Source organism: Benincasa hispida, chromosome 5, assembly GCF_009727055.1.
Source record: "Benincasa hispida cultivar B227 chromosome 5, ASM972705v1, whole genome shotgun sequence".
NCBI lineage: Eukaryota > Viridiplantae > Streptophyta > Magnoliopsida > Cucurbitales > Cucurbitaceae > Benincasa > Benincasa hispida.
Window position 1 is genome coordinate 3,249,526 of NC_052353.1, and position 27,110 is coordinate 3,276,635.

Consider the following 27,110-nt stretch of genomic DNA (forward strand, 5'->3'; position numbering starts at 1 on the left):
AGAAATTCAAACTCAACTGTGAAAATATCCAATCTTAGCCACAAAAAAGTGTTTCCAACCAGAATAGATAGTTACTGACAAACCAACTAAACAACTACCCCACAAATCATAAAAGTGAAAATAAACAAATAAATACAACTAAAGGATGTATTTATTGTCAATTATTCAATCCTAGAAGTGGATATGATGATTGAAAGTTTATAATTAAAATTGATTAATGGGTTTGAAATGAGTTTTTTTCAATCGTAAAATGAAATGGTCTTATTTGACTTCTATCCTTGAATGTTAGGGTTGTTTACAATTTTTATTTTTGTTAAATTATTACAACATAAAACTTTGGGGCATGTTTCAATTCAATCTTAAAATTATCATGTTTTTTAATAATTTCAAAATACAAGAGTCAAAAGGAAACTTTTCAAAGTCTAGAGACATAAATGAAATCAACTTTAAAGTTTAAGAGCATTTTGTATAACATTTACCGTGAAGATTGGATCGAAAAATGAATACACGATTCATATATGCATGAAAAAATCAATCAACCATCTCATGGGTTGCCTCCAAAAAGCCAGCAATTGCACCCTTGGTACATGTCAAACATTGAAGGGACGACATTGGAGGGGCCATGGCATTAAATTCTCGATTCAAGACTCTTGATACATTAACATCTAAGTCTAGAAATTCATATAAGATGGAGGATGATTGATTTCTGACCGTTCATTTTAGAGGCTTCTCTTTCCCAAAAAAAAAAAAAAAAAAAAAAACAATAATAACCTCTTAACATTATGAAATACAAAAATTTAGGCTAGGTTATAAAAAAAAAATACCGTGGATTTTGTTTTAAATCTTCCTCTTTTATGCTCATGGCTACAATGTTATCCTTAAATATTTCAAAATAGCCATTGGAGTAGTAATTCTTTATAATTTCGACAGAAATTGAGATCTGATACGATGTGGTGGTGACCTAAAATTCTAGTTGGGACTATTTTATGTTTGACATTCTAAAAGATTTCTACTCCAAGAGTATGTTTGAAATGTTGATGAAAGTATGAGGTCATATTGTAACTTTTAAAAGTTCGGGGTGTTTTTTTACGAGGCTAAATTATAATTAACAAATACCCTAAAACTTTATCATTTGTTTAAAAAATGCCCCTATATTTTTAAAAGTTACTATATTATCCCTCAACTTTCATAAATGTTTTAAAAGTACTCTTAGAATAGAAATCATTTAAAATTTCGAACATAAATAGAGACTTAGAACAGTGTGGTGATAACCTAACATAATGTGGCAATCTAGATTTTCGTTCTAAGCCATTGTCACACCATTTCATATCTCATTTTTGGTCCAAAATTCTAAGAAATTTCTACATCAAGGGTATTATTGAAACGTTTATGAAAGTTTAGTAGTTATATTGCAACTTTTGAAAGTATAGAGGTATTTCGAAAACAAATGACAAAATACAAGATTTTTTGTTTTAAAATAATTTAACCTTTTTATAATTTACCCAAAATTTATAAGCCCAAGTGCAAAAGTTAGGCATCATGTTCTTAAGTCTTAATTATAAATTTATAATTTGTGATAAGGTCAAGAAAGTCACCCCACAATGTGTACTCATGATTAGTATTATGAACTTAGTGGCAGCCCACTCAACCAAATTTAATTAAATATGATGATTCCATACCTGCAGACATGGCCTTCCCAACATGCAGGGCTGTTACTTAATGCACAAAATCAAATCATAAATGAGTTTAAGGACCACTGACAAAATTTACCATTTTTATGGGTCTTTTTTAAAATTTAAAAAAAAAAAAAAATTGGTTGCCATCTTCTTTATCATTATTGATTTTTTTCGACAAATATCAATTTATACATTTGAACGAGGATTGTAACAATTTAAATCCTAAATTAATACATGTATCAATTAAAACTCTGAGCTTTCATAAATATGTCAATGTAAACTCTGGTCTTTCATAAGAGTATCAACTTACATATTCCTTCAGATTTAGTTTGAAAAATATCATGCAAAACATTTAATTTTTTTCAATTAAACTTATTAATTATCATAAGTGAATCAAATTAGAATCTTTATTAGGATTATATTTGAAAATCGTCAATACATGAGTTTCTATACGTGTATAGGCTTTTACAAATGTTGATTTGATAAAATTGACGATTATAATTTGAATGCATAAATCTTAATTAAGATTATAAATTAATTTTCATTACAAGTCTCACACAATATTTATCTAAATAAAACATAATAGAGAGTTTAAATTGAAATAATCATGAAAGTTCGGGGTTTAAATTGCTATAATGATGAAAGTTCGGGGTTTAAATTGATACAGTTATTAGTTTAAGAATTAAATTGATATATCCAAAATTCAGAGTTTAAATAGATACGATTATTAGTTTTGGTTTAAATTGATACGAGTAAAAAATTTAGGGTATAAATTGATATTTATCTATTTTTTCTTAATTGGGGAAATAGTTTTTTATTCACAGATAGGTGATGTTATGGAAAAATACCAATTCTACGGTCAACTTTGACTAATCCATTACCTTTTGTTTTTTTTTAGGCAACAAGTCAAAAACTAGGAATTTGTGATTTGAAATATGTTTTAATGCTTTTGATTTACCTAACCTTATAGTGCAAGTTGCTGAAAACATTCCTTCCTTCTTCTTGATGTTCTCTACTTCCCCCTTCTACAAGCTAAAAGTAATGACTTAAATTAGGTTATAGTTACAAATTTGATCTCGATACTTAGAAGAAAGTCGATATTTAGCTTCTATGGTTTTAAAAAAAATTATAATTTGAACTATGTAATTTGATAAAATTTTATAAAAGACTATTTATGAAGGTTTTATTAAACTATAGAGACTAAATTCTAATTATGAATCCTTGGAAAAAAGTTATAGGGACTAAATTTATAATTTAACTATTAAAGTATCAAAGAAAGGAAATTCCAATTAGAGGAATGGATGATAGGTATTGATTTCTTTCCAAACCCATTTAAATTGAATCATGGTTAGTGTTATAAAGAAATAAGAGCAAAAAAGTCAACGTTCTTATTAGAGGGTTGACTTTTTTTTCAAGAGGAAAAAAAAATTCAAATGTTGGGAGTTCATAAGACTAAGTTATTAAAAAATTAAAAAAAATAAAAACTCTTTGAGCTTTTTTTATTTGTTTCAAAGGTGCTGATATTCTTTCGAAAGTTTCTTTGATATTTCATAATCACTTTAAAATTACTTTTAGAGAAGAATTTCTTTAGAATTTTATATAGAAATTAGGATTTAGAATAGGACGACAATTCAAATTTTCATTCTAGATCTCTGTCACATAATTTCAAATTTTAGTTTCAGTCCAAAATTCTAAATGATTTCTACTTTAAAGATAGTTATGAAATATTTATGGAAGGTCAAAGGTAATACTGCAACTTTTAAAAACAAATAACAAAAATCAGGAGATGTTTTTTTTAATAATTTAATCTAAAGTTCAATTAGCAATACATTTACTATTTTTAAAAAGTTCTATTAATGTCAAACTGAATATAACTCAATTAATAGAAAATGTGCACTGTCGAACTAAAAACAATATGATTAATGTATTCTTATTAATATTTTAAAAATAATTAATAAAAATATAATTTTAGTGTTTATATTTTGTGAGTTGTTCAATTCTCAAATTTAGTCTTTATTGCTAATTTATTGTTGATTTTTCAAAAAAAATTATTATCTATGACATTTTCATTATAAATTTTGGAAACATATTAAATTTATTATTATCATTTAACTAATTTTTCTCAAATTAATTTATCGAAAATACATGAATTTTATTTAGCAAACTCCACATTGACCAAAATAATATTTTAATCTAATAGGCATTTATTTATTTTTATAATTTTTGAAAAAGAAAAATCCCTATTATATCTAGGAAATGATGATACTAGAGCCTTTCATATGCTTCCATGTGGCCCTAGGCCTGGATTCTCAGCTGTAATCTCTTAAAGAAAAAACTATTATTTTATTAATAATTTACCAATAATAGTTTTTTCCTTAAATAACAAATAATTAATTTTCAATTGAAACATTGAAGGTCACATGAGATCCTAAAATATCAAATTATAATGTAGTAATAGGAAATGCATCATTATTGTTGTGTAATAAATTAAACCTTTTCAATTTTTATAAAAGTGATATGATGGGCATCTAATGTTTTTACAAATCAAGTGGTTTAAACTAATTATAATTGAATTTCATCATCATCACTTATGAGTTTGAATTTCTTTAATTTAATAATTTTTATAAACTTTATTAGAACTTCAAAACTTCTAAGTTTAAGGCATTTATTTTGTACGTTTAGTTGAGTGAGTTGTCACTCACTCAAAAAACTCAAGTTTTATAACGTCTCATGGCATAGATGTGATTGGACTATGATTAGGTTGTCAATTTGTCATTTTATTTAGGATTTTTTTTTTTTATCCTTAGATTTACGTTTAGTTTCTATGTTTCAAATGTTACATTAGTCCTCAAGTTTTGATTTTGATTTCATTATAGTCTTTACGTTTTAAAATATTATAATTTTACTCTTAATATTTGAATTTTGTTTCAGTTTGATTCCTAAGTCTCAAGATTTATACTTTGAACCTCAATTTTTCACTAAATACTCACGTTTAGTTTGAGTATTAATATCTATTAGGTAATCTAAAAGAATTATAATTAATTATGTTTCACTATTTTTTCATCACTATTAAAATTATTTTTAAAACTTTCCTTCATAATTATTTAAAATTAATTAATAGACATTAGAGCCAAAAACAGAAGTGAGTATTTAGTAAAAGAGAATTGAAGTCAAAAGAATAGATTTTGAGACCTAGGAACTAAATTGAAACAAAAATAAAAATTTCAATATTAAAATTGTATCTTCTGAAACCAAGGGCTAAATTGAAATCAATCTCAAAACTTAAGGGTTTTTTTAGACAAAACAATTAGAGAAAACCCAAACCAAACTACTCCCTCACTTTCTCCTCATGGACGAGAGGGTGAATAAAACGAGGAAAGACATATTTGCAGAATAGAGAACAATTTTGAGAGCATGTCAAAGGTGCAATAGCATGAGCAGTTTTGTTCTTCTCTCTAGGGATGTGACAAAAAAAAAAAAAAAAAATTAACAGAGTTAGCAACAAAAATAATATCTCAATGGAGAACCTCGATATGAGCTCACGAGCTTTCCAAAACTTAAAGATTAAAAGTGTAACATTTTGAAACTTATGAATTAAATAGAAACTAAATTCAAATTTTAAAGAAAAAAAATTGTTTTTCTTTATTTATTTTTTCTTTTATAACTTTGGGATGAGAAGAAGACTTATTAAATTGTGTTGATTTTTGAACAACAAACTATTTACACAATAGATTGCGGTAACTTTAATTTGAACATCTTTTAGTGTACAAAAAACTAAGACCCGTATTTTTTGTTTTTGGTTTTGAAAATTAAGCCTTCACTATTTTTATTTCCAAATTTTTTCATTTGTTATCTACTTTCCACCAATAGTTTAAAAAACCAAGTCAAATTTCGAGAACTAAAAATAGGCTTCAAAAAGTTGTTTTTGTTTTTAAAATTTGACCAAGAATTCAACTAGAAAGATGCAAATCATTGTAAGAAATGTGAATGAAATATACTTAATTTTAAAAAACAAAAACAAAAAATCAAATGATTATCAAACGAGGTCTAAGATATTTAAAATCTTTTGAGAAAAGAAAATGTCTGTACTATTTATAAGTTACTTGTATCTTTAGGCCAAATTATGTATAAAAAAATTCTCGAACTATGTCATTTGTTTAAAAAATACTCATATTCTTTTAAAAGTGGTAATATTATCCTTCACCTCCTTTACAAACATTTCAAAACTACTATTTTTGTAACATTTCGTTGAAAATTTAAATGGAAATTAGGACTTTTAAGGGATATGGTAGTGAATTAAAACAAGTTGTAGAAATTAGAATGAGTAATGAGGTAGAACGATGTAGTGGTGTTCGAGTCCTAGTTCTTGTTACAAGTCAATATTATTTCAAATCACAATTTTTGTTCAACATTCTATTAGATGTTTCAGGTCACTACTACATTGTTCAAGGTTCTAATTTTTCTCTAACATTCTAATGAATCTAAGGGTAGTTTTGAAACGTTATGAAATGCCAAAAATAATAATACAATTTTTGAAATAATAAAGTATATTTTAAAAGCAAATAGGATATTATTTATTTATTTCTTTTCTAATTTATATTTTTTCTATTACTTTTAGGACTCATTTGCATCGTAGATATTATTTCATGAGTATGACTATTAAATTGATATTTAAATATTTGGGACATTTCATTATATATTTTTAAATATGCAGAATAATAACTGTCTGAAAGTTAAATATCCGTGTTTTACTTACCAATATTGTATATAAAAACCAAAATTAAATAATTATTGAACTAAATATAGGAGAACAATTATTGTAGTCTTAAATATATATTTAGCATTATTTAATATATTTTTATACTAATTAATTAACTAATTAAAATAAAAACAAATGAATATTTTTATATTAGACATGAATTAAAATGAATATATTATTTAAATTAATCACTAAAAATAATTAAACAATATTAATAATTTATAATAAAATTTTGTATTGAGTAGTTAAGACAATATCTAGGTAAATGTGTTAACTTAAATTTAAATATAAATAATAATAATTATTTTATTTTATTTATTAATGAGACTATATTTTACCTTTCATATCTCTCGAATAAAAATTTCACTTAAAAAATCGATTTTAAATGAATTTTAAAAGTTTCTAGATAATAGTATCGAAATAATGTAAAATAAATAGAAATATTAAATATATAACAAAACAAACACTTTCAAGTTAAAGAATATCTTAAAAAATGAAAAAAGAAATCTACATTCTCTAATTCAACAGAGACAAATAAATGATTGAAATAAACAAAAAAAGATTGTTTGTTAAAAAGAGGAATATTTTAAACACTTGAGAATCTTAATTGAGGTAAAAATAAAAACTCACTTTATAACTAAACCATTCAATGTGGTCCATGTGGTATAATTTATTTATTCCATGATATAAAATTAAAATCACAATATATTTTTTTTCTAAAAGGAAAAAAGAAGATTATTTTAACTTCACGTTGAATTTTTCTTTTGTCAACTATGGTAAAGCTTGAAAAAATTTATATGAAATTAAATAATTTAATCAGTCAAATCCTAATAAATAATATACACAACTAATGTCATACTTGATCTGACCCCACAAACCGAGTGAAGGGTGATTCCCATTAGATCCAAATTTATTCCATCCAATCCCTGCACTCCACGTGTAATAATTCACCTTGGCATTTTCACACGATTTTCCATTTTTATGGTTAAATTATAAATTTAGTCATGTACTCTTTTTTATATATTTAGTTTCGAGACCTTCAAAATTACATATTTAATTTCTAAATTTTGATTTTTCTTTTTAAATTTACGGTTTCTTAAATATAAGATTGATAGTTTAGGTTTTTAAAGTGTCGAAATTGTAAAAATGTCGCAGTCTCAATTTCATAGAAATAATGATAAAAATATCATTAAAATATTGATATTAATGTATATTCCTAAAAAAATATAAACAAAAATTCAAAGAGTGAAGAAATAAATAAATATTTTATGCTTTTTCAAATAAGTAAATAAATATATTTACATTAATGACTTAGTTTTTTTAGGTTGCATGGATTTTTCACGATAAAATGAAGATATCAATTTTTATGTCAATGTGGAATCTATAGAAATATGAAATTATTATCAAAATACATACATATCAATAGAAATTTTATAACATGGTTCCATTTGACAAAAAATTCAAATTTAACTATAACTGTCTATAGGTTCTTAAACTTTCAATTTCGTATCAAATAAGTCCTCACACTAAAAAATGCCTATAAATGCTTAAACTTTCAATTTTATGTCAATTAAGGTTTCTAAACTTTAAAAGCTATCTAATAGATTTTTAAACATCAATTTTATGTCTAATAAATCTTAAAATTTTCATTTTTTTAGCTCACAAGTCATTGACTTTTTCGATATATATATATATATATTTTAAATTCACATATCTACTAAACATAAAATTGAAAATTTAAGATTCTATTAGTCATAAATTTAATTTTGTTATCCAATAAAATAATTACCAATCAATTTTCTTAAAAATAAATTTACTATACTTAAAATTTTAAGTTTTTCTTTTATTTTGGCAAAAGAAAAAAAAAAAGAAAGTTCTTTTTCCTACTATATGTAGGATAGAGAATCAGACTCAAGAGACTGATAGTATATATTTAATATTTGGACATACTCTTTTAGTCAAAATTTAAAATTTAAAACATTAAATTAGATACCAAATTAAAAATACACAAACTTACTTTTTAAACTAAGCTTAAAAACTAAATAAATATAAAATTGAAATTTCATGAATTAGAGTTCTAATTTAACAGCATTAAAATTTTCTCTTTTAACCCTTTTCGGCCATGCACCGTAATTTCCGGGTTGGCATCAAAATTTTCACAAGCGGACACGTGGATAAGTAACACGTGGCGCAATCGTAGCGACTACCGACAACAGTCCAATACCGGTGGCTGGATCCCTTCCCTTCACAGTTCACGGCCGTCACCATTTTTTCTCTTTTATATTTACTTTGCTTAATTTCTTCCCTTTACTTTCACTCGAAAATCCGAAAGAGAGAAAAATTTCCACTCCAAATTTCTCTGAAGAATCATCCATTACTCTACTCTGTAAGTTTCTCAATTCTCTTGTTCTTTCGCCATTGATTCACATCTTTCAAGATCCATTCTGTGATTCCTTGTCAATTTCTGCTTCTTAAAATGTTAATGTCACCGACTAAATCATTCAATTATTCCTCGTGTTTCGTGATTTCATTGGATTGAGTTGCGTCTTCTTTCCATCTCTCTAGATTCGGTCTCATTGTCCGACGTTTACGTCACGAAGTTTGAATCCTGTGATTACTGTTTCTAATACTTTGCGTTTTTTCCAGTAATTTCGATTGTTTTTTTGTTCACATCGGAAATCGTAGTCGAGTGAGGTATTGGACCATTGGTGTTTTTCATTTCTGGTTGATTTTGGGATTTGGAGATGGATTTGTGAGTGATTTTTGCGAAATGGAGGCCTGGCGGTTAGGTGGATTTGGTGATTGTGATTCCATCCGATGAGACGCCGGTCGGTAGTGATTGCCCCGTTGGAGCATATGGAGAGAGGAGCCGGGAAAAATCAGAACTCTCGGCTTTGTTTTCTTGCGTTATTGTCGGCGTTTTTCTGGATCCTATTGTTGTATTTTCATTTTGTTGTGCTTGGAGGTCATTCTGTTGATGAATCAATCAAATTAAGCCCTGAAGATGGACCTGTAAACTTGCCTATAGTCCGGAAGTTTGCCCCTTCACGCATCGTCGACGCACCGAAAATTGATGCGAAATCAATTCGTGAGCCTCCCCAGCCTGTCGACCGGGAGACTAAGTCCATTGCCAAACCAGAGATTCAGAAATTTCCGTTTGTTAAAGCATTGAAAACTGTTGAAAACAAGAGCGACCCTTGCGGTGGGAGGTATATATTTGTTCATGATCTTCCTTCTAGGTTTAATGAGGATATGTTGAAGGAATGTAAGAGTCTAAGCCTTTGGACAAATATGTGCAAGTTCACAACTAATGCTGGGCTTGGTCCGCCACTTGAAAATGTGGAAGGAGTGTTTTCAGATACAGGGTGGTACGCGACGAATCAATTTGTGGTCGATGTGATTTTCAGTAATAGAATGAAGCAGTATGATTGCCTGACTAAGGATTCTTCCATTGCTGCTGCTTTTTTCGTGCCATTTTATGCTGGGTTTGATATTGCGAGATACCTTTGGGGATATAATATATCTACTAGAGATAGAGCTTCACTTGATTTGGTCAACTGGCTCGAAAAAAGGCCCGAATGGGGCATTATGGGTGGTCGAGATCACTTCCTTGTTGCAGGTAGGATCACATGGGATTTCAGGAGACTTTCCGAGGAAGAAAGAGACTGGGGAAACAAGCTTCTGTTTTTACCTGCTGCTAAGAACATGTCCATGCTTGTTGTTGAATCAAGCCCTTGGAATGCTAATGATTTTGGTATTCCATACCCAACATATTTCCATCCTGCAAAGGATGCTGATGTCTTTATTTGGCAGGATCGGATGAGAAAGCTCGAACGGAAATGGTTGTTCTCTTTTGCGGGTGCTCCACGCCCTGACAATCCCAAGTCAATAAGAGGGCAGATTATTGATCAATGTAAGAAATCTAAGGTCTGCAAGCTGCTGGAATGTGATTTTGGGGAGAGTAAGTGTCATTCTCCAAGTAGTATAATGCAAATGTTTCAGAGCTCTCTTTTCTGCCTTCAACCTCAGGGCGATTCATATACCAGAAGATCCGCTTTCGATGCGATGTTAGCTGGTTGCATACCTGTCTTCTTCCATCCAGGGTCAGCATACACCCAATATACTTGGCATCTCCCAAAGAATTTTACAAGATATTCAGTATTCATACCAGAGGATGATATCCGCAAGAGGAATGTTAGCATAGAAGAAAGGCTTTCTCAAATTTCTCCTGAGCAGCTGAAGCTAATGCAGGAGGAGGTCATCTCTATGATACCAAGATTAGTATATGCTGATCCGCGCTCTAAGTTAGAAACTCTGAAAGATGCTTTTGATGTCTCGGTCCAAGCTATTATCGACAAAGTTACAAAGTTGAGGAGAGATATTATTGAAGGACACACCGACGACAATTTTATCGAGGAGAATAGTTGGAAATACGCGTTACTCGAAGATGGGCAGCGGGAAGTTGGACCTCATGAATGGGATCCTTTCTTCTCCAAACCAAAGGATGGGGATTCCGGTGATACATCGGCTAAAGCTGCAAAAAATTCATGGAAAAATGAGCAGAGAGACAAATCATGAAATCGATCGACTGAAGTTCACTGATACATCAGTGAACAACATACTTTTGGTGATTATTAGCTCAATAGAAGCCCAAAGAAGAGCTTCCAGCATCAAACCAAGGACTTTTTATAGATTGAAAGCTTAATCATCATCCAGCTACAAAAGGGCTGCCCTTCAAAAACAAAGCAATGGGTATCTTCTGTCCTTTGCTTAATTATAGTTTTCTTATACAGAAATCATAGTTCTTCTTTTACATGCCTTTCTCAGTAATTCTTTGTTTTGAGAGTTCTCATTTTATTGGCCAGATTTTTCTTCTCCAAACTATGCACAAATCAAATGATTTAGATTTTAGTGTCATGAATGCTTCACTTTTTGAAGTGAGCATCAACTCTAATGATACCAGAATTGAGCCATAATTATTTGAAACTTCTTCCCCTTCGTCGATGTATTGCCTCCATTGACAAAATAGCCTGTGTTGCATTGTCGGAGTATTAATTAAATTGTACTGTTCGAATTTTCTTGATTTGTCCTTGGGTTTTGTTCTGGTAATAAAGTGTGGTAAATTATAACCCTAACGTGTTTCATCTTTTCTAAAAGTAAAATGTTCTTGTTACTTTTTTTAGTACTAGAGGGAAAGGAAGGAAGAAAGTAGGGCAAATAAGTAGAAATGAGAGCATCCCTTATAATGGCATCATCTACCATTCATGGTAGGTGGTTTTCTATCTATATTCCAATGAAGTTGATCATTCGAGCATGGTTTGCAAGGTGTGAGCTATCAAATTGCAACGTCTTTGAGCAAAAAGAAAATTGACCATGTTGAAGGTTGGTTCAAATGCCATCGACCATAAATTGAATCTCGTTAATTCCCAATAGGCACTTACGCTATCTATGTTTAACTTTAGTCTCGAGTAGTGGGATTGCAAAACTGAAGTGAAAATGTTTGTGCTTTTTTCGAACTCTTTTATTTATTCTCTATGAAGAATAATCTTTTATCCACTAGAGTTTGCATCATTTATGCATGCGAAGATGGAGCCACTATGAATTCAGTAGAGTTTGCATCATCTATACATATGATTATGCAAAAATTCAAATACTATGATGTTATATTAAACTACCAATTGAATCTACTAGAGTTTGCATCATCGATACATGATTATATTATGAGACACTAAGGCAAATAAGTCGAAAAGAGGGTTGTCCTTTAGAACCAACATCATTCACTCAGGGTAGGCTGGCTTCTAACAAGCAAGATTTGCAATTGCAAGGTTTGAGCTATCCAAATTATACCGTCTTTGAGAGAAAAGAAAATCTTGATTCCAGTTGAAGGTGTGTTCAAATGTCATCGACATGAATTGAATCTCGTTATTCCACACGAACTCTAACTCTATCTATGTTTAACTTTAGGCTTAAGTACTGAATTTGCATCATCTATATACGCAAAGATGGAGACAATATGATATGATGCCAAATTAAATTACCAACTGAATCTACTGCATCTACTAGAGTTTGCACCATGTATACATGATTATGTGAAGATGGAAACATTATGATGCCATATTGAATTACCAATTGAATCCACTAGAGTTTGCATCATGTATACATGATAACACGAAGATGAAAAGATAGATTATGATATATTTAATCTTTTAACATATCTTAATACAATCATTTTCAACTTACAAGAAATAAAGAAGCATTTCTACCCTGATTTTGATCTATGATTGTTGTTCATAAATGAGAAGAAAGAACAACTCAAGCAAGAAAATTTCACCAATAATCATGACATGAACATGATCCTTTATCAAAATGATGAAACCGATTGCGATCCCGAATGATTATCGTCCTCTCAAACCTGTTTGAAATATATTTCATAAATGAATGACAGTCATGACAAATTCTAAGATTCTTCATGACCCTTATCGTCTTGTTATCTTTCATACTAAGAATTGCAAAAGCAACGGCCAGTTTCTCACTATGATACCTTAAAGAGTGCTCTCTTTCTTCCTCGTTGATATCGTGTAATACGTTTTCCGTGTGTGGCGTGTACCCGCTGCTTCTTAGATCTCCTATAATTGAGCTCAAGAACTTCGTTATCTCCTCGGATTGTGGATGAGAACTATCCCCAGAAACAAACTCATGAATTGCTTGGTCTACATTAATCAAGCTACACCCAGGTTCCTTGCCTATTCTTTTGTCTCTCATCTTACTCCTCACTGATTCCTTTTCTACCCATCTACCAGCTGCTCCATAAACATTGGATAGAAGCACAAAATCGCCATCATGCAAAGAGCTTAGCTCGGAGATCTTCGTCTTAACCTTTTCGGCTAAATCAGGATTGTTATGATTCACACATGCTCCTAGAAGTGTCCTCCAGATGATTGAATTTGGCTTCATTGGCATTCTTTCCACAAATTCATAAGCTTCATTCAGCAGGCCTGCACGGCCAAGAATATCAACAATGCAGCCATAATGCTCTAGAAGAGGATCCAACTTATAATCCTTCGAAATGCTTTGGAAAATATCCCAACCTTCTTTTACAAGACCCCCATGGCTACAAGCTACTAAGACACTAGAGAATGTAACATAATCTGGCTGCACCCCTGAATTCCTCATGCTATGGAACATTGCTAACGCCTCCGTACTCCGCCCATGGACCGCAAGCCCGTTGATTAGCGCAGTCCATGTCAACACATTCCTCACTGCCATCTTCTCAAATACAACAACCGATTCATCAATGGATCCACATCTGGAGAACATATCGATAAGAGCAGTGCCTAAAGCAACAGAAATTTCCAAGCCAAGCCGATCGATAAGCACTCTAACCCATCGACCCAATTCCAAAGCTCCTAAGTGTGAGATTGCAGATATCACACCGAGCATGGTTACTTCATCAGGCACTACTTTATCTTCCAACTGCATTTTCTTGAATAAGGTCAAAGCCTCAGATGCAAAGCCATTATTAACAAAAGAAGAAATAATAGTAGACCAAGAGACAGAATCTCTCTCAGACATTTGATCAAACACCTTGACTGCAATCTCTAATGACCCACTACACCCATAAACACACATCAATGCATTCTGCACAAAACTATCAGAGTCCAAACCATACTTAACAATAAGGGAATGCAAGTGAAGGTCCATTTGCAATCGAGAACATGCCTTGAGAACAAAAGGGAATGTGAAATTATCAAAAGGGACGCCACTGGAGCGCATGGAAAAGAAAAAGGACAAAGAATGAGAAGGAAAGAAGTGAGAATGTGCTCGTATAATGGTGTTATAAGCGAAGGTATCTGGAGAAGGAATTCGAGAGAATATATAACGAGCATAAGATAAGCTTTCGGGAGCTGCAGCAACACAGGAAAGAAGGAGGCGACGGAGAGACGGAGGATCATTCTGCTTGTTACTTTTGATTATGCAACAATGGAGTTTGTATACATTTTTCATGTGATCTTATACAGTTCAGACTCCGAAGATGAAAATTGCTTCAAGATTCAATAGAGTACCGATCATTACATTGCAAAGTTTAGGGTGTCGATTATCTTGTTCTTCGAAACCCAGCTAACTTTGTTGATGTCCGATCTCAAGAAAGAAACATCGAATTCATCAAAGAATCAGGAATATTTAGGTGCAACAAGAGCTAAACAATAGATATCAACTTAGAAAAATTGTTCCTCCCTTTCGTTTGTGTTTTAAATAAATAATAAAAAAAAGGGTCTAAATCAGTTTTCATGTACACACTATCTACGGGGCTAACAAGATATATAACATATTCAACTAACCTACTTTTTATTTGTAAAAATGACTCAATAGAATAAAACATAATAAATCAAAATTATAAAAGTCTGTATCTAAAGATGTCCAATTTTCTCACGGGGTCGGGTCCTGTAGGGTCATGCCCCGAATGGGATGGAGACTCCCCGATTTGGCGGAAAATGGGGGAGGGAGTAGGGAAAAAAAATCCCTATGAGCTAAACGGGGACGAGGACGTGGAATGCATTCCTCATCCCTAGTCCAGCCCTGTTTCCCGTCCTCGCTCTGATTAGCTTTTACATATTTATTTAGTATAGTTATCTAATGTTATGTTATTATTATTATTATATAAATATTACATTAAATTTCATATATGTGAATAATTTGATTTATATTTATTTCTTTCTACTAAAAAAATTAATTAATTTTTTAAGGCCAAAATTTGAGTAATTTATCTTTAAATTCAAACTATCATTCAAAACTAACTAAAATAAACAATTTGGTGATAAAGTGATTTAAATCAATTGACTTTTTACCCAAAAAAATTAATAATAATGGAAAAAAAAAATTCCCCGCGGGGAACCCGATCCCGCGAATTCCCCACGGGAATCCCCGCCCCGATCCCCATGGAAAATTTTATCGGGGATGGAAAATGAAATGGGGAACGGGGACGAGGATGGGGAACGAAATTCCCAGTCCCGCCCCGCCTCGTGGACATCTCTAAAAGTATTCCTAACACAGATACAACCCTCATTAAAAATAAAAAAATCTTAGATACATTTTAATTATACCCACCCAAAATTACCAACATACCTTTAATGTGATGGGAAACGTGTCAAGCATTTTGAAATATCAAAACCCACCTGGTGATTTATCTTCCCAAAAAGCTAACCCTATTTTTGAACTTGTCACTTTCAACATTAAATGAATAGACAAAAACTTTTTCTCTTCCCACAAAAATCCCAAACTTTCCCATTCTTTCATCTTCATGGTTTTGTTTCATGGGAGATGCTCCATCTGTTCCTTCTGAAAAACCACAAGAAATCGACAGATACTTAGAAGATTCAGACGAAACCATTAGAATCTGAGAAGTAGTCGTCGTAGGAGATGCTCTGACTGTTCTTTCGAATGGAAATATGCAATATACAGTATTCGAACTCAATAAATGAATAGATTATGGTTTCAACGGAAAATCTCTATTCTTAAAATCTACAAAATTTAGAAGAGTGCTATAAAAAAGGTTCAACATACATATGCTTCTCCTTAAAATGTACATGCAAGATTTTTTATATTCAAAATTCAAAATATGTGTTTTGATTTGAAAAAAAAAAAAAACAAATCTAGTCCGATTTTTAAAGGATTAGAAATCGCATATATAAATTCATTTTAAAACAGTATCTTCTTCATGTTATTAAAAGGGATTGTAAAAGAGAAGGCAAAAAAGAACGAGAAGTAGTGATCGATCGCATGCTATAGAGATAACTGGAAGAAAACCTAAAAAAACTGAATCACTACACACTTTAAGCAATGACGAGGAGGTACATTTATCTTTTCAATAAAAATGTTGTTTTATGTATATTATATGCAATAGATTATAGAAGCAATTTTTTTTTATTACCAAAGTGTAATTATTAAGCTGTAAGTTGTATAAATAGAACTAGGAATTGATTGTTTGCATTGGTACAAGGAACAAATAACACAATGGCAAGTCTTTTAGTTGAAAGAATCAACCCGAAAAGACAACTTAAGAAAAGAGAAAGGAGTGAAGCGACCCTTGATGTAAGCGAAAAACACCTAAAATGACAAAACAAATACAAAGGTAATCAGAGTTTCATGTTTCTTCATGTAACAATAAATATACGTCTTGAAATCATGTCTACATTGTTTAGTAGAATGTAAAAGGGCCAATAAAGGGTAAAAGAAAGACAAGAGTAAGTGATACCAACAAATATGAAGAAGAAATTGAAGAGAAAAAGGTATGAAATAATAAAATTAGGCCACAATTATGTTCAAATTAAATCACTATAATATGAAAGTAACACGGGATGAGACTATGGAAGAAACAAAAAATGAAAGCAAACAGAAGAAGATGTTGAAAATGATAGCAATGAGGAGATTAAAGAGCCTTCAAATAGCCAAGAAGAAGTAACATCACAATCAGAAGATTCACCCATTGAAGAAAACAAATAAAAAATGTAATGTTTCTCAGGTGAATTTACAAAATTCTATAGAATGTCAATCCTTGAAGATGATGGTTAAGAAGGAGAATAAGAAAGGAAAGAAGACAAAACGGGAAGCTCAAAAGGTTGTTATAGTCGAAGAAGTAGTGAGGTTTATACTACATACAATAATTTTTATTATAACTAACAATTTTGTTAATGGTATGTTGGATTCTCAATATAAACTGCAAATATGGTGTAACGTGACTGGCTGGATGCATATAAATTTAAGTTATGGTTTAGTGTGACTAGTTATAATGTAACATAAGTAAGGATAATATAGTATTGTTGTATATTTTATTATGAAAACAATATAATTACACCTTTATTAATCTGTGAGATTAGCACATTTATGTAATAAAATCAATGTACTGTTGAATGGTATATTAATAAAACCTCTAATAGAATATAATAGCATTACGATTTTACAACAGAAGTGTTTGTGAGATATCACTTAAACATGATCCACCTGTATGTCTCTACATACATGTTTAAGCTACATATGTTAACCTTGGATGTTATTTTTTGGTTTGTGGTTTTAATGCTAGTCAAATAAAACATCTCATATTTTATTAAATAAATGAATTATTTGTAAATTACAATTACAAACTATAGAATCAGGCAAGATTTAGGGCGTCAACCTCAACGATAGAGAGATTAGAAAGAAGTTGTATTCAGATGGCAATACATTCAAAATATGTAGGAGCATCTCTTCATCATCAACAGTGACAAAAGCAACAGCTCGATGAACAATGTCTTTGACAAGGCTAGATTATTCCTCAATCGTTTATATGGTATATTTCTTGGCACTATACTGGGTAAAACATAACTCTAAGATACTGGTTCGAGTTTTGTGTTGTTTTAATATGAGAAAAATAAAGGATTCTGTTATTGCAAAGTTGAAGCAATGAATTATTTAATAAAGCTTGTTGAGCCAAAGATAATAGAAATCTACATTACAAAGAGGAACATAACAATATTTAAAGCTTAACATAACAACCCTCTAACAAAAAGTCCTATACTTACTGAATAACAAATTAACTAATCCCTAAAATTAGGAACAACCTTTGACACAATCATCTTAAACAGAGTGGACTTGTTTCAGTCCTAGAGCATTTTCTTAACACTCTTTCTTGCTTTAGGAGCTGCAAACACCAAGTCTTGACCTTAGAAACTCAAACTTGCAAGCTGACAATGGTTTTGTTAAAATATATACAAATTGATTTTCTATTTTGCAATAGACAAGAGTTACATCTCCATGTTTCTGTACTTCTTTTAAGAAAAATAACTCGATGTTCAAATGTTTAGTCTTCCCATAAAACATAGGATTATGAGAGATAACAGTAACAGTTTGATTGTCAACAAGAATCTCTGTGCTTTCTTTCTGCTCAAAATCAAGGTCAAATAAAATTTTTCTTAGCCATAAAGCTTGATTAACAGTAGCTGTTTCAGCAATAAACTCTGCTTAGACAGTGGATTGGGCTACAATTTCTTGCTTCTTTGAGCTCTATGAGAAATCACTAGAGCCAAGAGTAAAACAATAGCCTGAAGTGCTCCTCATATCATCAATGGAACCTCCCCAGTCACTGTCAGATAAAACCAACCAGCTTGAACTCCTTGCTTCTTGTGAACTTGATACCAAAATCACTTGTGCCTTTTACATATCGTATCACTCTTTTGGCAGCCTTGAGATGCAACTCGCTTGCACAATGCATAAATCGAGACAAAATACTTATAGCATTCAAAATGTTTGGCCTTGTTGTTGTGAGATACATCAAGCAACCAATCAAACTTCTAAAATATCCTTCATCAACTTTGATAGCACCGTCTTCTTTGCATAGCTTCTCCTTTTGATTCATTGGAGTTCTTGCTGCCTTGCATTCATCCATTTGAAACTTCTTCAGTATTTTCTTTACATATTTTTTCTGGCATATGAAAACTTCATCTTGCCCTTGCTTAATCTCCATGCCAAGGAAGTATGACATGAAACCCAGATCTGTCATTTCAAACGTCTTCATTATCTTTTATTTGAAATTCTGAATATGATCTGTGTTGTTTTCTGCAACCAGCAAGTCATCAACATACAATGAAACCATATGAATGTCAGTACCATTGCGATTAACATACAAGGTTGTTTTTGATAGACTTTTCACAAAACCCAAGTTTAGCAAATATTCATCAATATTGTTGTACCAAGCTCTTGGAGCTTTTTTTAGTCCATAGAGAGCCTTCTTAAGAAGATAAACCTTATCTCCTTCATCTTCCTTCACAAATCCTTGGGACTATTCAACATAAATTTCTTCATGTAGGACACCATTTAAAAAAGCTAATTTGACATCCAACTGGAAAACTTTCCAGGCCTTTTGTGCAGCTATTGCGAGTTGTAACCTGATTATGTCTAATCTAGCAATAGGAGCAAAGTGTCAAAGTAATCAACACCAAAGATTTGGGCATACCCTTTAACCATAAATCTGGCTTTATGTTTGTTGATCGAGCCATCAACATTAAGCTTGGTTCTAAACACCCACTTCACCCCAATTACCTTCCTGCCTTGAGGTCTATCTACAAGGATCCAAGTCTTGTTTTTTTTCTATCATTGACATCTCCTCCTCCATTGCAACCATCCACCTTTGATCATTTTTTACTTTTGCAGAGTCAACAGGTTCACACACAGCAACATTGCATCTTTCATAAACATCTGAGAGTAATCTTGTTTATCTCATAGGCACATCATCCACTGTTTCATTTTGCCAATCATCTTTTTCTTTGATACTTGAACCAAAGAACTTGAGTTGCTCTGTTGTGGTCTGATCCTTCTTCTTTGCTTCATCCTAGCTCCACTCTTCATCCTCCAGGAAGTGGACGTCCCTGTTAACAACAATATTTCCAGTTTGTGGTTGGAAAATTTTATAGGCCTTGCTGACAATACTATAACCTATAAAAATACCTGATGAAGCTCTCCTATCAAGCGTGTCACGCTTGCTCTGTGGAATATGAGTAAAACTCAAGCAACTAAATACTATAAGAAATTTCAACGAGGGTTTGTAACCATATCAAGCCTCAAATGGTATTTGTTCCTTCACTACCTTTGTCGAAAGCCTATTTTGAAGAAACACAACCGTATTTGCTGCCTCTGCCTAAAACTTCTTTGACAGATTTTTCTCATGCAACATGCATTTTGACATATCCATGATTTATCTATTTCTTCTCTCATTAACTTCATTTTGTTGGGGTGTGTAAGGGGCTGTAAGTTGATGCTCTATGCCTGAAGTTTTAAAAAACTTGTCAAACTCTGCCGAAGTGTACTCCTTCCCATTGTCGGATCTTACAATTTGAATTTTGTAACCACTTTCATTCTCAACTCTTGCTTTAAACTTCCAAAAAACTTGAGCTACTTCTGATTTAAACTTCAAGAAAAAAATCCAGCACATCCTGGTGAAGTCATCAATAAAGGCAATATAATAAAGACTTTTGAAGAAGGTATTCTTTGCGGTCCTACAACATTTGTGTGGATGAGTTGCAACTTGCAAGTGGCTTTCCAGGTTGACTTCGAAAATGACTTCCTGTTTAGTTTTCCAAACTGACATGCTTTGCAGCTTGAGATTGCATCACCAAGCTTGGGAACATCAAGTGCTAGCTTCTTTTCTTTTAGTTGCAACAAACCTTGATGATGATAGTGTCCAACTCTCTTGTGCCAAATCTGTGTGAAATCTTCCTTGAGAAGAAAAACAGATTGCTCCTTCTCTAAAGGATTGAGTGAGAAACTCTTTCCTTTCATTTTAACTTTGAAAATTTCCTGATTGGCTACATCCTTAATCAAACAATATTTATCTTCAAAAGTAACTTTAAAGCCTTTTTCAATAAACTGACCCACACTCAACAAATTATGGTTAATGTCGAGAACAAAGAGAACATCTTGTATATGCTTTGTACATGTATGGCTTGTAATCGCAACAGTGCCTTTTCCTTTGACAGAGATGTAATCCCCATTCCCGATTCTTACTTTGGTGATGTTAGTTGGTTTCAAATCTCTAAACAATTCCTTGTCATAAGTCATATGATTGGCGCAACCACTGTCAATTAGCCAGCTTTCATTTGATTCACTACCCACGAAACATGTAGCCACAAACAATTGATCCTCCTCCTTCTCCTGATCAACAATCTTAGCCTCTTCACCTTGCTGTTGATTCTTGCTCTTGCAAATTACAGCTTCATGCCTCATTTGGTTACATTTAGTGCACTTGGCATCTGGCCTTCTCCAGCATTTGGAAGGAGGATGATCCTTTCTATTGCAATGTTGACATGGAGGATAGGACCCCTTTTTAACTCTTACTTTGTTGTTGGCTGAGGATTCTCAATTAAGATTTTGATTCTTCTTGTTGTTCCTTGCATTCTCATGTTTGGCTTGCAAGGCTCCTTCAACACCACCTTCTAGCCTCATAGCTCTTCTTTGCTCCTGTGCTTGTAAAGCATTGAGAATTTCTGCAAGAGTAATTTGAGTTAGATCCTTGGTATTTTCCAAGGCTAAAATAGATGCCTCAAATTTTTTAGGCACTGTTACAAGAATATTTTCAACAATTCTTGAGTCCTTAAACATAGAACCAAGTAATCTGATTTGGTTTGCTATGCCCAATAACCTATCACAATACTCTTTAATTGATTATGTTTCCTTCATCCTCTCCAACTCGAATTCTCGAATCAAATTTAGCACACGCATTCTTTTGATTCTTGCATCTCCCTCATACTCTGACTTGAGATAATTCCATATCTCATATGTTGATTTTAGAGTTATAATCCGAGCGAATATAGTAGATGAGACTGCAGCAAACAAACAAGCTTTTACTTTGGATTTTCTTGTCTTTTTCTCCTTCTGCAATTTAATCTGTGCCATGGTAGGATTGTTTGGGAGGTCAGAATCCCAAATATCCAAAGCTTCCATATATGCCTTCATATGAACTGCCCAAACCTAGTAGTTGTCTCCATCAAACACTGGTGGAGAAATTGAAGAAAAATTAGAACTTGCTTGAACGTCCATGACACAAAAAACACTCATTCATAGATCCCTCAAGAATGAGGCTCTAATACTAATTGTTGTTTTAATATGAGAAAAACAAAGGATTCTGTTATTGCAAAGTTGAAGCAATGAATTATTTAGTAAATCTTGTTGCCAAAGACAATAGAAATCTACATTACAAAGAGGAATATAACAATATTTAAAGCTTAACATAACAACCCTCTAATAAAAAGTCTCATACTTGCTCCACAATTATAGAGCATGAATAACAAAGTAACTAATCTCTAAAAATAGGAACAACCTTTGACACAATCATCTTAAACAGAGTGGACTTGTTTCATCCTAAAGCATTTTATTAACGTTTTAGATGAATAACATTTTTTTTTAGGATTGCCATAGTTTTCGAGTGATAGAGACAAAAGTCATATGAGAGAAGGCAAAGTATGAAAGAGTGGTGTTTATGAAGTTGATAAGGGCTTGGTCGTAGTAAGTCCATTGAAGAAATTTAGGGTTGGTTTCTCTCTATAGGGAAGAGGTTGTTGGGGTAAAGCCAGAAGTGTTTGAGATAGGAGAAGGAAAGTAATGGTCAAGTTGAGGGGTGGATTCATCAATGTGGCCAAAAAGAGCATGAACTTTCAAAATGGCAGACATTTGATATTTCCATTGAACATAATTTGTTGAATTAAGGCATACATGGATGAGATTGCAAATATTGGAAAGGAGATAATGGGGAGTAGATGCAAGTGTTTGCAGAGAAGAAGAGGAGGTGCCAACCATTACAGAGGTGAAGAAGAAACTCAGAATTAAGAGAGAAATTGTTGTATATGTTTTAATGCTTGAGATAAATGTACACACTCATTTATAGGTGGGAAAATAGAATCTCCAACAACGTATAAGGAGAAAAGGAAGAAATTGAATAATTTGTTACAATAGAAAAGATTATAGAAGAGAACAAGTAAATCATCCAATTGAAATGAGATATGATATCTCCCACCTCTCGCTCCTTCCGCTCTCTTCTTCATTTTTTTTTTTCATTTTGCAACTTTGTTTCCTCTTTTTGGCTAGATTCTTCATCTCACTCCTTGGTCTCACTCTCGTTTATTCTTCTCACTCCTTGGTCTCGTTCTTTCTTCTTCCTCTTGCTCTTTGAATCACACTTCATCTTCCATTTTTTATTCCAGGGAGAGGAGGAAGGAGAAAGAACGAGACCAAAGAGTGAGAAAAAGAAGCGAGAGCGAGGTCAAGGAGTGAGATGAAGAATCCAGCCATAAAGAGGAAACAAAGTTGCAAAATGAAAAAAAAAACGAAGAAGATAGAGGACGCATATTGGATTAAAAAAAGTTGCAGAAAACATGAAACGAGAAATGACAAAAGATAAATAAGAAGAATCAGAAGAAGGCGAGAATCACAAGCACACTTCATTTTTTATCCTTTTAGTAATTTCACCAATGATGATGAAGGCTAAAAAAACTTTTGTTTTCAAAATCCAACACAAGGAAAACTACTGAACTGTTGATGATTTTCTTGCACACACAAGGCTCATCAACGTTCTGATCAGAGCCATAAAATTTGACCACAGTATCAAATCTTATATTCCAAGATCGAGATACTTGTTTCAATCCATAAATGGACCGATTAAGCTTACAAACCTTTTGCTCTTGATCTTGCTGAATGAATCCCTTTGGTTGATTTATGTAGATGGTCTCTTCAAGATTATCATTCAAAAAGGTATTCTTGATTTTCATTTTTTATATCTCATAGTCATAATATGTGACTACAGACAAGAGAATTCACATAGACTTTAACATGACAATAGGTGGGAAAGTTTCTTCATAGTCTACTCTCTCAACCTGAGTATAACTCTTTGCTACTAGTCTAGCTTTAAAGGTTTGTATCTTTCCATGTACATCCCTTTTTGTCTTATAGATCAACTTGCAACTTATAGGTTTTACCCTATCAGGTTGATCTACAAGCTTCCAGACATAATTAAAGTACATAGACTCCATTTATTGATTCATGGCTTTAATCCATTCATCTTTGTCAACATCTTCCATTGCTTGTTTGTAAGACAATGGATCCTCAACTCCATCATCAGATATGATGTCTTGGGCTTCTATTAAACTCATGTAGCGAACAAATGGGTTTATAACCCTCCCACTACGTCGAGGTAATCTTAACTCTTGAGATGGATGTGCTTGACTAGATGAATTAACATCAACAACTCTTATTGATGTACTAGCCTCTTCAACAATCCTTGTTGAAGTCTCAATAGTATCATTAAAAAATATCACTTAAAACTATTTTGTTTCATGATTTGTGATCCTTTATGTGGTCTTCTTCTAAAAATGTAGTGTTTGTCGATATAAATACTTTATTCTCATTTGAATTAAAGAAGTACCCATTTCTCGTTTCCATGGGGTAGCCTACAAACAGGCATACTTTCAAACAAGGTTTCAACTTTTTGGGATTTTTCATAAGCACATGAGTCAGACATCTTTAAAATTTGAAGTAGCGTAAACTACCTATATGACCACTCGATAACTCAAAAGGTATTTCAAAAACACTCTTTGAGGGAACATTGTTCAAGACATAAATAGTAGTCTCTACTATATATCCCCAAAACAAGTCAAGAAGTTGAGCATAACTCATCATAGACCGAATCATGTCCAACAGGGGTCAACCTTTCTGATACACCATTCTGCTAAGGTGTACCAGGGGCGGAGAGTTGTGACGTAATTCCATGTTCTATCAAATACTTTCGGAATCTTAAGTCCATATACTCTCCACCACGATCAAAGGTGGGTATTTTCTTTAGGAGAAACTGTTGGTCTCTTAGTAATTGTTGTCGTTTTGAAGATTTCAGTATTTAAGACAACCTTTGTAACTAACGACCTTAGTGCATACAAGTTACTTTCCATTGAAGCAAAGCCTATCTCCATTCCATAATTAAACTAAACACTTTATTTTCAAAGAAGGAAAGAGAATACTTTTGTTTAATCAAACAAGAAATAAAGATTAAATTTCTCTTGATATTAGGTACTATATATACGTTATCTAATAACATATATCGTTTCTTGTTCAAAAATAACTTGAGCTTGCCTGTGGCAATAGCTGAAACGACCTCACTAATACTGACTCAAAGAGTTATCTCTTCAGTTTCCAACTGTCTCCAGGAATTAAATCCCCAATGGGAAGAACATACATAATTAGTAGCTTTTAAATCAACTATCAAGTCAGAATCATCATTTTCTACTAAGCACATCTCCAAGACAAGTAAATCATATTTACTATCATTAGATTTCTTCTTTTTCTGGAGAGTAGTGGGATCAACTTGAAACCGCTTTTAATAAATTCCAAGTTTTATTTTAGAGGACGAACCTTTTTGATAAATTTCACTAGAGTTGGCAATATTTGCCTCCTGTGTCAGTCGCTTGACATTCAATATGGATCGGAGTTCATTTAGGGAGTTGAATTACTGGTTTCGTCATAATCAACTTCGTCCTGCTTGAATTGTGAGGACTCTCGTTCAAATAATTCTTGCATTGATTGCATGATCTGAAGTCCAATGACCATGCTCTCAAATCTTTTGGCTAAGACATTAGGTATGCTTTCCAAAATGTAAACTCAGGCCTTATCATTGGCCTTCATCCACCTTTCGTATATATCACGAACATTTCGTGTTGCACCGGGAGATGGGACTAGAGGAAACTCCTCAGTCAAGACGAAGTTAAGGTCGTCAACCACGAAAATAGTTTTAATTGAATTTTTCCAAGTTGTATATTTAGTTTTGGTCAAATTGGTAGAGGCAAACATTGGAAAAATAGTACTTGACATATTGTTGAAATGAAACAAATTGATCTACATTAGATTTTAACATAATTTTAATAAATTCAATCAGTTTTAGCAAAAAATCTAATGAACCCTATTTAACATCTAGTTTTACAATTATGCTTCAGTGATTTAGGACAAAAGGTACCGAAGGTTGGTCAGTCAGCCCTTCATTGAACTGAGACACTCTCGACCAATCATTACACCAAAATAACTCTTATTCCTATAACAATTAATCATCACTGATTTGGTCAAGAAATCATTAACTTGCTTAACAATTTCTTGTAAGTGTGACCCTCCATTTTAGACCATAAAGTTCCACCCCAATGAGCCAACCGAAGGGAAAAATCAATTGGCAAAAACCAAATTGATCTTATCCATTTCTGGAGTTCACCTGATATTGATCTAATGCACAAACCATCTAAAGGGGGGCATTCTTAGGGCACTTCGAGGCTGTGCAAGCTCATGATGCAAACTAATGAAGGAGACCGTAGGACATGTTGACACACATTCCTCTCTCACTTACTATAAATACTCTTTCCATTCACTTTGATATTGATCCATGCAAACATCATCCGAAAGAGAATGTTCCTAGGGCGCTCAAGACCAAGCATGAGTCTCACGGTGTGAACTTTATAGGAGAGCGCGAGTGAAAAATTGACGTATCATATATATCTTTTTCCTCTCACTGAGTATTTGAAAACCTACGGTTTCTTACTTAGGTAAATTCAGTTGATTATTTTATCTAAGTGATTGTTAACTATGCCCAATATAACTCTTATATTGGATAGTTGAACGATAATGATTATTGTTTATTAAACACTTTAATAAACCCTAATCATTCATTGTATACTTATAATATATTTATCTAATTGATCTTCCAGGTCGGTTCCCAGGTAGGGGTATTCCGTTTTCGTCAGCTTAAATACCCCATTCTAAATAGAACCTTCCTTAGACAAAAGTCCCTTACAGATAATAATATTATAAATTTAATCTTTTACACAACTCCAATTTGATCCTATTAAATGGAATTAAAAGATTAAACCTACTTCTAACCGTATTAGAAATTTTCATTAACATAGGTCTAAACAGTGAAATCAATTTAAAATCATTTAAAATGATTTAACCTATGTTTGCATGCAACTCTTTATTATAGATTTTAATTCTAATTTCATTTAACTTGTAACAATTATAAAGTCCAATGAAACAATTAAAACTTATACATGCATCTAATGACATACTTTAAATTTATAATGATTATAATTTCACTAAAGTGGTGTCATGCTTCATGTATTCCATTTTGA

At 32.1% G+C, this 27,110-nt stretch overlaps 2 protein-coding genes across 2 annotated transcripts; one reads left to right on the forward strand and one right to left on the reverse strand.

Moving 5' to 3' along the window:
- The first annotated feature begins 8,672 nt into the window (after positions 1–8,672).
- Positions 8,673–11,520, forward strand: LOC120077821 (xyloglucan galactosyltransferase MUR3). Its single transcript, XM_039031882.1, has 2 exons — positions 8,673–8,821; positions 9,082–11,520. The coding sequence occupies exon 2, from the start codon at positions 9,253–9,255 to the stop codon at positions 11,011–11,013; it is 1,761 nt and encodes a 586-aa protein (XP_038887810.1). The 5' UTR covers positions 8,673–8,821; positions 9,082–9,252; the 3' UTR covers positions 11,014–11,520.
- A 187-nt stretch (positions 11,521–11,707) lies between these two features.
- Positions 11,708–14,739, reverse strand: LOC120077822 (pentatricopeptide repeat-containing protein At4g21065-like). Its single transcript, XM_039031883.1, has one exon. The coding sequence runs from the start codon at positions 14,437–14,439 to the stop codon at positions 12,763–12,765; it is 1,677 nt and encodes a 558-aa protein (XP_038887811.1). The 5' UTR covers positions 14,440–14,739; the 3' UTR covers positions 11,708–12,762.
- Positions 14,740–27,110: the final 12,371 nt, after the last annotated feature.

Coding starts and splice junctions, on each gene's coding strand:
- LOC120077822 (XM_039031883.1), bottom strand. CDS start 14,439: ATGAAAAATGTATACAAACTCCATTGTTGCATAATCAAAAGTAACAAG.
- LOC120077821 (XM_039031882.1), top strand. CDS start 9,253: ATGAGACGCCGGTCGGTAGTGATTGCCCCGTTGGAGCATATGGAGAGA.